General features: G+C 37.7%; 1 protein-coding gene across 1 annotated transcript; it reads right to left on the bottom strand.

Annotated features, from left to right (window-relative positions):
• Positions 1 to 7,374: 7,374 nt before the first annotated feature.
• Positions 7,375 to 8,949, bottom strand: LOC145779580 (uncharacterized). Its single transcript, XM_082591206.1, has one exon. The coding sequence runs from the start codon at positions 8,947 to 8,949 to the stop codon at positions 7,375 to 7,377; it is 1,575 nt and encodes a 524-aa protein (XP_082447332.1).
• Positions 8,950 to 14,834: the final 5,885 nt, after the last annotated feature.

Genomic DNA, 14,834 nt, shown 5'->3' on the forward strand with positions numbered 1-14,834 from the left:
CTCTGCAGTGGGCTCTCACAGGCTGAAAATGATGATGATGATGAATTGAAAGCTTTTGAGTAACGATTTCAAAAATATTTTCATTGTCGAATATCTCAAAAACTAGAGCCAATTCGAAAAATCTAAGTGCATTTTCGGAATCAGGGGCCCTGAAATACTCTAAAATGACTCTCATCTTTTGTGCCAAAAAATTTTGTTGGTCCTATGTCATAGATTCACTGACTGCGAAAAGGCTGTAAAATCAACTAAAATGACACTAAAAGCATGCACTATTAGTGACTTTCAGACTTGGAGTAGGGTGAAGATGTTCCACGTGGAAGTTAACAGATGAAGTGACGTCAAAATCATGTGGTCAAAGTTTGAGAAATCCCCTCTTCAGATACTGCTAAACCACTTCGAAATTTACTAATTTTTCAGAAAAATTCAGAACTTCTCCTTGGGTGAACCAGGGTCAAAGGTCAAAACCCAACAAAAATTTTTGGTTTGCAAATATCAGTGAGCAAAATGGAACATTATTCCAAACTGACAAAAATTTTAAAAAACATCAAGGAAAATGAGCCACCCTACTCTGCATCTTTTACTGTAAATGAAACACTGTATGCATTGCACGTTATTTAATGGGGAACTCTATAAGCCACAATGCACATATTACTATAGTGCTGTAACACGTCTTCATATTTACCCAGTAAGTTACAATGTGAAATATGTTCAAAATGAAAAATATAAATAAACGATAGGTTGATCACAACTCGTGGTTTAACAATGATTTTTTTCATTGTAGGCTACATCCGAATAAAAGTAGGCTAAATTTAAAATTCAAAATGTTGCTGATTTTGACACTTTGAAAACAAAAAATTCTATTAACAAACTGAAGCTTCAAAAATATGGATACGCACGGTAAATTAAACAAGCTATTCCACGTGATAAATGGTGTGCTTTACAAAGCACCGCACGACATGAATCAATCTCGCACGCCTGAAGCATAAAGGTAGCTGAGGACAAGTATCATTTCATCAAAGTAGGCTACTTCTACGAATGTGATGATCATCCCAGAATTACCCATGAGGTTAAGAAGGCTGCAAGCCAAATACATTGAAACACTACTCGTTGATAATAGTTTGTCTAAAATTGGATTGATACATGTTTTGACATTTTTATCTAAGATACTCCACAATATTTTCTCGCTAAAGAGCGATGCAAGGAAAAACACAATAGGCTACGTACTTCTTCGTCTCACAGATTGATTCGGTACAAAACATTCACATTCTACTGGCATAACACAAGGTAGATACCCAACGGGATACTTTACCTATGTTATCCAATCCATCACCCCAATATAAGTTACGTAACCGCATGTCCCGCCATGTTGTGAACCGAAGATAACCTATCCGTTATGAATGTTAACACCTTGACCATGGTATGCAGAAAGAATCAAGGAGTCAAATCGGGCCACGAAATAAAGACAAGTACACAGTATTCACTTTCCAAGCGACATCATGCATTGTTGTAGAACTTTCATGAAACCAGTAAAAATACAAAGCATATTGTGCAAGAAGTTCGTCGTGTGTCTGACCAGACGAAATGGTCATGTCTCCAAGTTTCACCTAAACCGGTTCATACCAGTTCATAGTAAACCGATTTACGAGTTATCATAACTTTCATGAGCATGACGTCATATGAAAATGGTCGGAATCAAAGAGTTGTTTTTATGAACATAAATGATTCGATAATGCATCTTGCATGGAAAGTTGATGAATTGACCGACGCGCTGAGACATCCACACATTCCACAGCAAATAATCCACGAATAACTTCCCACATTGAGCGATCATTAAAATATCTGTCTGGGAAGAAACACAAATGGCATACAATGAAAAGCATAACAGCAAACATGGCAAAAACGAATTCATGAATAAATCAGTGTAAGAACATTTTCTTTTATGACAATATTGGATCACACAGCGTTTTGAAAAGTGTACTGTAGAAGCTATTTTCATACTTGCTGAAATAAGTGGCACAGCACATTTGTTGTACTGTTGGTGCTACTGCAGCGATGCAAATTGACCGGGTAAGAATTACGACGACAGCAAAACATGCACTCCATAACCCTTAAAGCAGACATGCGTAACTCAAAATGATACAGGAGCCGCAACAAGAAAAACTCGATTTCACGAGCCACGCGCAAACGTTGTTAAAATGTTTCTATGAAGTGCAAATATTATTCAGATAAAAAAATGAAACCAATCGTCTGAAAGGTAACTACAGAAGAACCACGCTGTCTCGTTGTTGTGTTTAAAAAGTTATTTCGTACTTATAATCAAATCAATAGCCAAAAATAGTTTGTAGAATATACTGTATATAAATTACCTCGCGGGCCCCATGTTGTGCAGGCCTGCCTTAAAGCATGTAAACAGATTCATTTATCGACTAAGTTTCGTTAAAATAATGCTAGCTAAAAAAGCTTTTTTTCAGGAGAGAAAATGTTCATCAACGATTGGAGGGTCCAATGCTACCAGTATTGTAATGTTGTATGAGAAAAAATCCTAAAGACGTAGAATTTGGAAGACGATGGGCTCGTTAGAGGCGCTGTTTATTGCAAATATTTTTTCAAAAATCACTGGCTTTGAATGGTTGCATTCCTTAATTCTAAAGTAGCCTAACTGTAACCATTAATTGTTGCACTATCTTCATCACAACTGGTTTTCGTCTTGGGGCTGTACAATTATCACAGGACACCATCCACGTCTTACAACCCCAAAATAAGACAAACATGAGGTTTATTGCTATCCTAAGCAATGTGACAACTCTCAGGCTCACAACACACTCACTGCAGGGGACGCCACACGATATTTGAATAACCCCTGCGCCCTGTGCTGTTTTTGGAAATAATAACCTTTTATCAACCTGGACAAAAGTCGTTCGCAAAGTAAAACATATTCCAACCATCGCGCAAGCTGCACGTTGTGCAGTCCTGGTTTGCGGTATGGGACACTAGGGTGGAGTGAAAAAAACTTTTTCTGTCATATTAATGAAGAGGGGTGTTAAAAGGGTGTCATAAGGTCTAATATTGACTTTAAAATTATTTTTTTGACGTGGCACCCAAAATCGAGCGTGCCACCCAGCCCCATGGGTCACGCAAAGGTCAAAATCCACGAAAACAGCGTAACTTTTTTTATAATGCTTCTAGAAAGCTGGGAGTAGGCTTAAAAGTTGCAGAACAGCTATGTTCCTATATGCTCTAAAAGAACATTTTGTTCTAAATGCATCTATTGAGCAGATATTCCAAAAAAACGTATTTTTTCCATTTTCGGGGCAAATTTAGATGAAATTGCATTTATTTGATACTTAAATACATTTTTTTACTACACTTTGTTCATTTATTTTGGGTGTTATTATGGAGTCTACATATTTGGACAGATGGGAACCTTGGCTATTTTAATTGAATAGTTATGGTTGGTTACCTATGACGGTAGTTTGTTGGTAGGTAGGCCTACTATACCATACCGTCCTTAGCATTAGCATATTGTAGCGGACTTAATGAAGCAAGCGAATACTATCTTTTAATTTGATATTGTTATACATTCATCAACATTATAGAGAGTTACTTACAAATTGAACAGGATATTTAGAACAGCACATATCTAGGTATTTAAATTAAAATAGAAAATGCACAATCAAACCATAGCTAAGCCACAATTCGACTGACCTGCCACCATCCCCAGTCCACAATCGAACAATTGTTCAATCTGCAGGAAGTTTAATTTAAAGCAACAGTAGTCAGCTTCGAGGAAATACATGCATATAAAACAATTGTACAGTAAAACCATAAAAAGTGTTACAAGAATAGTAGGTATTCAAATAATCATAATATTAGTCCATTAAGAAGCAAAATGTTTCTTGGTGTCGAAGCGTTTCATTAAACACCGAGAGTTAATTTTTTGCCTGATCAATCCGTCACGTCTTTCATAGCCAGCAACTGAAGACGATGCCTCGGTGACAAGTTTAATGTGCCTTTCAACAGCTTGACTATGACATGGATGACACAATGGGGTGGATCTTACTTCTTCAAGCTGAACATTATTCAAGTGTGTGATTGCCGGATGTTTAGAGATGTCAGCCACGTTTAAATTGACCATTTTAAAATATTCTTTTGCTTTGAAGTTTAGCTTTGGCACCAAGAATTGTCGCACATCAACATTATCGTTGCTTGATTCGTTTTCACCATCTGATTGATCAACAAATCCACCTTCAAAATCACCCATATCTATATTTTCAATTGTGTAATTCGATAAACAACCTCTAATTGATAGAATCTTGTTAACAGCCATCCTCCTCACATCTTCATTTCCATCTGCTAGCAATAGCATGCTTAACAGTATGTTTTCAGGATGAGCAGAGAATGCATTTCTTTGCACAACCTTCAGTGAAATGTCCCTGACTCTCTTATTTGGAAATTTAACGATCCTTTAAACGAGGCCAAACAGATTTGTTGCATCACTTGTAATTCGATTCTCTCGCTTAATTTGAAACCATTTTGGAAAATATACTTTTATGCAAAATTCAGTCAATAATTGAAGCATTGCAGATGGCTTTTCGACTGAGACATAATACCGCATTATTCTGCAAGCGAGAGTCAACCGCTGGGAGTGAAATATTGGCCCAATTTCTAGAAGTTCCAAATCATAGCCCACATGCCCGAGAATAACCGCCCAACATATTTTATAGGCATAATGCTGATCAGTGCTGAGATTATCCACAATTTCATTTGTGAGCAACGGAAAATTTTGGTTTAAAATGGGCTTAAACTTAATAACTGGCCAATCAAATACACTTCTATTTTACTCCTTTCCAATTTTTCCAGAAAAGGTATCCGGGCTTTTTGTCGTTCCATCCAAAGCCATAAAAACATGACGTAGTGGCAACTCAAAATGTGGATATGGGTGATTTTGAAGGTGGATTTGTTGATCAATCAGATGGGGAAGTGAATTAAGCAACGATAATGTTGATGTGCGACGATTCTTGGTGCCAAAGCTAAACTTTAAAGCAAAAGAATATTTTAAAATGGTCAATTTAAACGTGGCTGACATCTCTAAACATCCGGCAATCACACACTTGAATAATGTTCAGCTTGAAGAAGTAAGATCCACCCCATTGTGTCATCCATGTCATAGTCAAGCTGTTGAAAGGCACATTAAACTTGTTACCGAGGCATCGTCTTCAGTTGCTGGCTATGAAAGACGTGACGGATTGATCAGGCAAAAATTAACTCTCGGTGTTTAATGAAACGCTTCGACACCAAGAAACATTTTGCTTTTTAATGGACTAATATTATGATGATTTGAATACCTACTATTCTTGTAACACTTTTTATGGTTTTACTGTACAATTGTTTTATATGCATGTATTTCCTCGAAGCTGACTACTGTTGCTTTAAATTAAACTTCCTGCAGATTGAACAATTGTTCGATTGTGGACTGGGGATGGTGGCAGGTCAGTCGAATTGTGGCTTAGCTATGGTTTGATTGTGCATTTTCTATTTTAATTTAAATACCTAGATATGTGCTGTTCTAAATATCCTGTTCAATTTGTAAGTAACTCTCTATAATGTTGATGAATGTATAACAATATCAAATTAAAAGATAGTATTCGCTTGCTTCATTAAGTCCGCTACAATATGCTAATGCTAAGGACGGTATGGTATAATAGGCCTACCTACCAACAAACTACCGTCATAGGTAACCAACCATAACTATTCAATTAAAATAGCCAAGGTTCCCATCTGTCCAAATATGTAGACTCCATAATAACACCCAAAATAAATGAACAAAGTGTAGTAAAAAAATGTATTTAAGTATCAAATAAATGCAATTTCATCTAAATTTGCCCCCAAAAATGGAAAAAATACGTTTTTTTGGAATATCTGCTCAATAGATGCATTTAGAACAAAATGTTCTTTTAGAGCATATAGGAACATAGCTGTTCTGCAACTTTTAAGCCTACTCCCAGCTTTCTAGGAGCATTATAAAAAAAGTTACGCTGTTTTTGTGGATTTTGACCTTTGCGTGACCCATGGGGCTGGGTGGCACGCTCGATTTTGGGTGCCACGTCAAAAAAATAATTTTAAAGTCAATATTAGACCTTATGACACCCTTTTAACACCCCTCTTCATTAATATGACAGAAAAAGTTTTTTTCACTCCACCCTAATGGGACACTTTGCTAGATTGGTTGTTCAAGAAAGAGTTAAGTTTAGATTAAAGTTTGCAACCAACCACTAAATCATATGGTTGCGAACCCCAAGTCTCCACAAGTGAGCATATTGCCACAATTTCAAAACAGCTATAATTGATAAACGAACTATCAAGTTGCTTCCCAGTCATTATCAACTCATTGAAATGGTAAACGAATTCATCGGTACCAAGAGGGAATTTTGTCGACTTTTGTTTAAAATAGCTTCGCTAGTAGGTAATCAGTATATGCAGAAACCAATGTGAGATCTTTGCATGAATACTTCATCTTGTCGATACAGCTACAGCAAGATAACACTAAGCAACAAGATCATGAGGTGGCTTGTACAAGTTGTGTTAATAGTTGCAGTTGTTAAATTACTGTTGTATTTCAATTTTGCTATCGTCGCATTCGCTTAGCTTTGCCAAGCTTATTATTTCTTGCATCCATTTTATTCTTACGCAGGTTGACATTATGAGTTTGTGAGCAATGCTCAATATGCCAGTGGGACACTCCCAAAAACCAGCAAGAATTCATCTTAAACAGAGTAAACATGAACCTTATACTCATCTATTGCTACATAACGAACAAATAAACCATTTTTAGAAACATATAAACATTTTTTAAACATCAATAACGCTGTTTGTTACTGAAAATAAATGGCCATAAATTACACAAAAAAATGCGACAAAATTCAAAGATGCACGGTTTGAACATAACTCAATGCTTGAAGCCAATGCTACGCGACTTCATAATTTTAAACGCACAATCTATAAATTTGAAGACATAATAAGCCATTTACTCTATCATTTCAGATAGGAATTAGACTAGCATGTAGCCTAATTTAATTCAAGTTCATATACAAGTAAACAAACAGTTCCTAATAGTAATCAACCAAAAAGAGGTCACCTAAATTCGTTAACACATTTATATAGTACAACCAAACATCTTACATTTCAACAACGTTGTAAAATTCATAAATGCAACTGTAATTAAACCTTTTCTCTTTTCAGTTAATACATAACTGAAAAACTGCATGTTCCGTTGACTTATTATCGCATGTAAATATTGATATTCTGTGATTAGATTTCCTCAAAACATGAAAGTCGAATTTTATCGTAGAATGATGCAGAAGCAACTTTGTGCACTTAAAAAAATGGATTAGTGGGCATTTGGTTCTGAGGAGGGTTTGAGTTGTTCATAAAAGGATTTGTGGCAGTTGGTTGTGCTGAAAAAGGATTTTGGGCTTGCTGCTGCATCATAAATGGATTGGCGGCTGTACTTGGTTGCTGTACAGCAGAGGGCGCAGCTGATTGCATGAATGGGTTAGCAGTGCTTGTTGCTGCAACCCCACCGCCAAAACCTTGTGATTGTTGAGGGTTATACATTGTTTGTTGAGAGTTATACATTGTTTGTGGAGATGTTCCGAATGCAGCCGCAGTGTTAAACTGATTGGTGCCAAGCGAAGTAGTGCCCATAGGAACTTGCTGTGCATTTCCAAATGAAGCCATTGTCTGTTGGGGTTGGGTACTGAATATTCCTGGCTGTTGTTGCTGCATGCTACCAAAAGAGGATACTTGCGGTTGCATGTTCATGACACCCGGTTGTGCCATACCAGCAAAAGCAGATGATGCTGGTGTTCCAAACAAGTTGGCTGCTTGCTGTGGCTGCTGTTGGACATTAGAAAATAATGTGGACGGCGGCTGAGCTGCTCCAAATACGGAGATCTGCTGCTGACTTGTGGCATTCAAGAGTGTAGATGGCTGTGCCGTACTTGTCATGCCAAATCCCGACATCCCTGTGTTCGCATTATTTACATTTGAAGTACTGCTAGAGGTTAACCCAGACCACATTGCTGTTATATCAGGTGTTCCAGCATTATCTGTACTGAATAAATCCCCAAGATCAGCATACTTATCGGCAGCCTTGTTTTGATTAGCAGCTGGCTGTTGAGGTGTGGTTCCTGTAGATATTGGAGTGATAAGACTAGAGAAATTTGCAAAGCCACTGCTGGTGGATGCAGGTGCAGAATCTGCTTGCTGACCCGACGTAAAGTCTCCAAAGGCATCAAAACTCTGAGAAGAAAAGGCATTACTAAAGTCTGCAAATCCTCCGTCTGATGATGTGTTGGTGTTGCTGTAAGAAGTTGTGCTTGCAGAAGGAGTACCAAAGTCTGGCAAAAAACTTTCAACTTTAGCAGGCTTGTCATGGGGTGGTCTGGACACTTCTACAGGAGTTACACTCTTACCCAGTAATGTTGAAAGAGGTTTAACATTCTCATTTTTAGAACTTTTGCTATCAGATGGTACAGAAATTTGAGTAGGTTTTTGCGCTTCTTCTGGTGGAACATACCAACGCTTTTTTTCATATTTTTCTTCCATGAAAAACTTGAACTTGGAATGATTTTTTGAATCTGGCCTTGTTTGTGATCGTGAATCATATTTGGCAAGATATATGTTTTTACAGAACTCATTTCCTCTACTTTCAATGAAAGATATTTCAGTTGGTGTAAAAGTTGCCATAGAAACAGACTTAACACGGTGTGGAGGATTTAATCCTCTCAAAATTCCACCACAAGTGGTGCAGACAAAAGATCCAATTGTGACATCGACATACGTTGGTCCACGCTGGTCACATTCAAAGCATCGCTTGTTACATTCAATCTGCAATGCTTTCTTCAAGGTTTGCAAATGTCTTTCTTCTTGCCTCCGCTTGGAAGACATTGGTGAATTATTTAAGATAAATTACGTTGTTGCCAAACAAGTCAATGATAGTTTAAAATATAGGTAGTTAGGTTGACAAAAACTAAACGTATGTTTTTAAACTGCAATAAAATAAATTTGTTTTAATATTGATAGACTAGCCTACTTTTTAAGTAAGATACAATGGCTGAAACCGAAAGCTAAGCTCTAGAGCAGGGGTGCCCCAAGTGCAACCCACATGAACAATATCTGCCCTCATAAGCTATATCATATAATAAAAAAAACTTAGTAGTTGTGAACAAATTTCCTAAACATTTTTGTAGTTGAAGCGGCATAAATTCAAAACTTGTGGGCTGTGGCCTAATACAGTATAAAGATATTTTTCTAGAATGTAAAACCAATACGTCAAAACAACACAGACAGGCCTACGTGCTTAACTTTTGGTTTGTAATGCAGTAATTCTGTCACGTAATAATCATACAAGGTATGATTTGCTAGTGTTGGGCAGTGGAAGTTGCACGTTCAGTCAATCCAGCTTAATCAGGACCAAGCCAAACTAGTCTTATTAAGTCTTTTTCATTTTATAATGACTTTGTTTTGCTATCATTCCTCTATCTAGTGCAAGTTGAACTCCTGTACCGTGTTTCCCTGTGTCGATAATGCTTAATCTGTACAAGACAAAGTAACATGAACACAAAACTAAATTTAAAGTTTTTCACTAGTCAGGAAAATTTTAGCAGTTACCGTACAGATGGTGTGGTGGTTGACTTCGTTTGGTTGCATTTCAAACCAAATTTCACAAAATGGTTGGTTGGTTTTGAATCTTTATCCTCGGACTGACAAAGCCTTGATTGGTTATTCCTGGCAGTTTCGCATACTTGTAGAGGCTCTTGACGCAGGGCCGGTTACCGAGATTGGCAGAGTGCAGTTTTCTGATTGTTGAAGTGTTGTTGCCAGGGAATTGTTCCATTCATTAGGTGCCGCTGAATGGAGAGCAGTCCTTAACGTGTGTTGCTCAAACGCACACCCCGAAAGTCGAACTTGCGCCGTGTGATCTTGAGCCGGGTGCGTAACCACTGAGCTAGCAGAGCTGACAATAGGCGAGAAATAAATATCATTTCAAGTTAAAAAATTTGTTTTTGACTTTAATTTATGCAAACTTTCAAAGTTTAGACTACTTTTGGGCTTGTTTTAACTTGGTATTGGATTGGGCTACTTTTTAGTTACAATTAGGCTGGAAATATAAAATGCATCTAGCAACCTTGCCACTGATAACGTAATACCTAACATTAACTCTTAACTTGCAATTTCGCTAAACACATTTCGAAAAAAAACCTTAACCACAAACACAAAACCTAATTTTGGTGGGAAGGTAGTCCTTTTAAGCAAGGTAGTGGTCCGATTAAGTGGGAAAAATTGTACCGAAAAATCGATTAAGGTTGGAGACTGTTTCAAATGTTTCAATTAAGCGGGTATTCTAATGAAACATGAACCGATTAAGTGAGATTGATTGTATAACAACGTTTTGTGATTGTGAATTGTTGTAAAGTAAGCAATCATAGAGATTAAGCCAAATTTCAAGGGCAAAATTGAGTAAAAAATTTACCGTATATTAGCATATATACTCAAGTATGAGTGCAACCTACTTCGTCCTCTGAAAAGATCGAGAAAAAAATGCAACAAAGCCAAAGTCGCTGAGCGGAGTTGCTGCAAACATTTCAAAATTTCTCTTGATCTTTTCAGGGGAATAAATAGGTCGAAATTCGATTATGTTGACAGCGGACAAACATATCCGATCTGAGCAGCTATTCCGCTGAACACATTAAGTCTTACGGCGGACACACCAGATTTAACATCGATCGTCATACTTAATCACTTTATCTTAATATATCTGCGCCATTTCAGCTACAGTTTAGAAGGTTTTTTAAAATTTCAATGAAGTCATTCTAAAAGGCTTTCATTAGACCAGATCATTGAAGGCTCAAAGCACTCTGTAGCTGCCAACCCAAAATTTTTATCCGCACACCGCACCGCAACTGACTCATCTATCCGTGCACCGCACACCGCAATTTATCTGGAACTTTGACACTGCACCGCACACCGCAAATTACAAAAATTTAAAAAAATATTTTAACGCGTTATTTTTTTAGAAAGTCAATTGTAGCAAAAAGCACCCATGGCATATAACTGGTAACCTACCACTACCAGTACAGTTGTGCACTAATTGGCTACGCTAACCAGATCATATTCTCATATCAGCAATGCATCTAAGTTCTAAGACATAATACAAATTAAGACAAATAGAATGTTCCTGGATCCATTATCAGGACTTTTGAACACTTTTTATAAGCAATAATGCAATTTTAATGTCAGTGGCTATATGAACTACACAGCACACACACAAGAGTAAAACTTATAGCCTGAACTCACTGGGCTAACTGTTATAGTAACTAATGCGGTAGTTGCGCTAGGCCTATAGCCTGGGAGCTGAGCTTATCAGCTAGGCGATTAACCAAAAACATTCATACAGCTTCCCTGACAAGCCAACCCCAAAACCCTGTCAACTGCAAGCCATTTGCAATTTGCATAGCTTTCCAGCTTAGGGTTTCCAAAGGAAAAAAACTGATCCGTGTTTCCAATTTAAATTTGAAGTTTCATAACCGATTTTCTTTAAAAGTTGAAAGTTTACGTTTACGATTTAAGTTTAATTTCTTGAAAGTTTATATTTACGAAAGTTTAATTTCTTGAAAGTTTACGCGGCAAGCGGCGCGGCTTTGTCATTTCAACCTTCCACGCGGCGAAAAAGTCTAAAGCGGCCGCGTACGCGGCGCGGCTTGCATCACTAGTCTGGTCACATAACTGATTAACTTCCACCGAACACGTGTGGCTTTTTGCGTCACAATGCTCTAGACACGAGTCGGAAAACTTCTGCACTAATGTTACTCTTTTCTGCTGTGCAACGTTTTACTAGGCTTTTTTCCTTTGCGTGTCATGTGAGCGAAAACGACAAAGAGCAAGTACAATTTTCCCTGGGCTTTTTCTTTCCTACTGTAACACTAAAGACGAAATAGATTGCATTCCTCAAGTATAGGTCGATCTCGAGTATAAGTCGAACCCCTACTTTTGAGCTAAAAATCGGTGATATTTCCTTCTCCCTTCCAACAGACTTACGTCTCATTCCTTATCTGGCAACACTATTAAGGCTATTATTGCACTATGGTATATACAGTAGTGTAAATATAGCCACAGCCTATTTTAAAAATGGCTGTGGCTATATTTACACTATATAGTGTAATAAGGAATTCTGCCCTAATTTGAGAAAAGTTTAAAACTATTGAAAACAAGAACTTGTATTTTGGAATTTTTTTTAGTCCTGGGCGAAGATCATAACCCTAATCTTATTCCTAACTCTAACCCTTACCCCTTCCTAACTTTAATCCTAACTCTGGCAACACCTCATTGTAACCATGGCATTAAGTGTGGAAAAATAGCTACTTCTTTTAAAAACAGCATATTAAAACCAAAAAACAAGCTACGTAGTTGGCATAAAAAGATAAAACTTACACAAGTTATGACAACATTATTGATATGTTTCTGAGCAGTCGAGTGTAGCAAGAATTGACAGCGATACCCACACGTTTTTCCTATGAGGCTGGGCTAGGGATGCACAATACAGAATATCGAATCTTAGAGATTCGAATCTCAATGTATTCGAATCGCATTTGCAGTTTCTTTTCGGATATCAGGATTCGAAAATAAATCTGTTAAATGAACAGTGTGCGACGTTAAACAAATGTAAAGTTGATATTTTCCGTCTTGCGCGCCGACTTTTTTTTTCATGGACTGTTTGTTCCAAGCGCCTTTTTTCTTCTTTCATATGGTTCACGCAGTTACCAGAACTGCAGACACGCAGTGCGTTCCCGTACGAGTGAATAATGCAGGCCTCGAAATTCACGGCAGACATGTCCGCCGTTACAGCATGTGATGTCCGCGGGAAGTACCATCTAGATCGGTCATATTTGTCCACCGAGAAATAACACAGGAACTAGCGATACAAATCGTCACTGCATGGCACGAACAATTGTTGCGAGAATATAATTTTTCGCGCATTCTACTAGCGCGCATCTAGAAAATGTGAATACTGTATTCCTTAACTTCTATTCGAAGAGGAAAACTTTCGATTTTTACGTTGATTCAACGATTGATGACATTGAATTAGCGTAACAAAGAGCATTGTGACGCAAGAAGCCACACGACCTCGTTCGGTGGAAGTTAACCAGTTATGCGGCGTATTTAGCAGCTACACGGCGCTTTGGCTCTTCAAGCGCATGTCGTTAGTCTGATGAAAGCCTTTCAGAGTGACTTCAATGAAATTATAAAACGCCTTCTAAACCGTAGCTATAGTTCTTAAATGGCGAAGAATTATCAAGATGAAGTAATTAAGCATGACAATTGACGCTAAAACTGGTGTGTCCGCCGTGAGACTTAATTTGTCTGCCGATATAGCTGCTCAGACCGGACACGTTTATTCGCCGTCAACAAAAACAAATTTCGAGGACTAATAATTTGTGTGTGCGGCCACGATTGATTCATTACGTGTGCTGTACAGTACTGCGCATTGATTCACACCACGCGCTTGAGATTCGTGAACTGGTGAGCAGTAGACTATAGAGGATTAAAGGGATACTAAAGGAAAAACCTGACTTGGCGATTGTACACGTTCTTTGTGTTTAAAATGCTACCATAAAACGATTTTCAATAAAAATTTTCCCCATTGCGGTCTGATCAGCATTCCGCGCATGCTTTTGTCAGAGCTTTCAAAACGGGAATGGGCATGAGCAGCGAAGCGTGCGACTGTACAGTTTATGTCACTATAGACTAGCAATCAGCTGATCGAGCAATAATTGTTACTGCGGGCGATTTAACTGTAGGCTATTATGTATGTACATCAAAACATCAGATTTCAACATCAAAACATCAGATGTGGTAACGTGGCTTTTGTTATTGCTGTCGATAGTGATGTATTCTCGAGCAGTGTTTCCACTTTTTGGTCATTTTTAAAAAATTAAAAATAAATAAAACATTGGATTTTGGGCCTTGCCAGTGCCATTGAAAACAATTTTTTTTCGGTAATTTTTTTTTAAATGTATTCTTGAATGTTCAGTTTACGCATTTTAATGTTTGATCTCCGTTTGAAATTTTTTTTGAAAAGTTTGATAAAAATCATAGATTCACAGTAACACAGGCATCAATTATTGGTTCGATATTATTTGGAAAAAATTACCGCGTAATTTCAGAATAGATTCGAAATTCTGGATTCGAAATTAAGTATTCTAGAATATTCTAGAATAGCCAGGTATTCTGTATTGTGCATCCCTAGGCTGGGCTCATCAGTATCGTACCACCAGGGCCGGATTTAGACCATGAGAGGCCCTAGGCTATTCCATTTGTGAGGCCCCTCCCTATTTTTGAGCTCAGAATTTCTCTCTAAACAACATCACATGTCATTGCTTAATGTTAAAAATATGAGTGCATTAAACTCTTCGTTCTTTCCATTTTCCACATTCATGGGTGCGAATTTTTAATTAAAAGAATAAAAATTTAGTTAAAGGGATACTAAAGAAAAAACCTGACTTGGCGATTTTCCACGTTCTTTGTGTTTAACTTGCTACCTTAAAACGATTTTCAATAAAAATTTTGCCCTATTGCGGTCTGACCACCAGTGCGCGCGTGCTTTTTTCAGAACTTTCAAAACCAGAATGGGCCTGAGCAGCGAAGCGTGCGACTGTACAGTCTACGTAACAAAAGACGAGCAATCAGCTGATCACGCAACAGTTGTTACTGCCGGCGATTTAACTGTAGGCTGTGTATGTATGTACATGAAAACATCAGACTTCAACGTCAAA

The sequence above is a fragment of the Aplidium turbinatum genome, chromosome 11 (assembly GCF_918807975.1).
Source record: "Aplidium turbinatum chromosome 11, kaAplTurb1.1, whole genome shotgun sequence".
Lineage (NCBI taxonomy): Eukaryota > Metazoa > Chordata > Ascidiacea > Aplousobranchia > Polyclinidae > Aplidium > Aplidium turbinatum.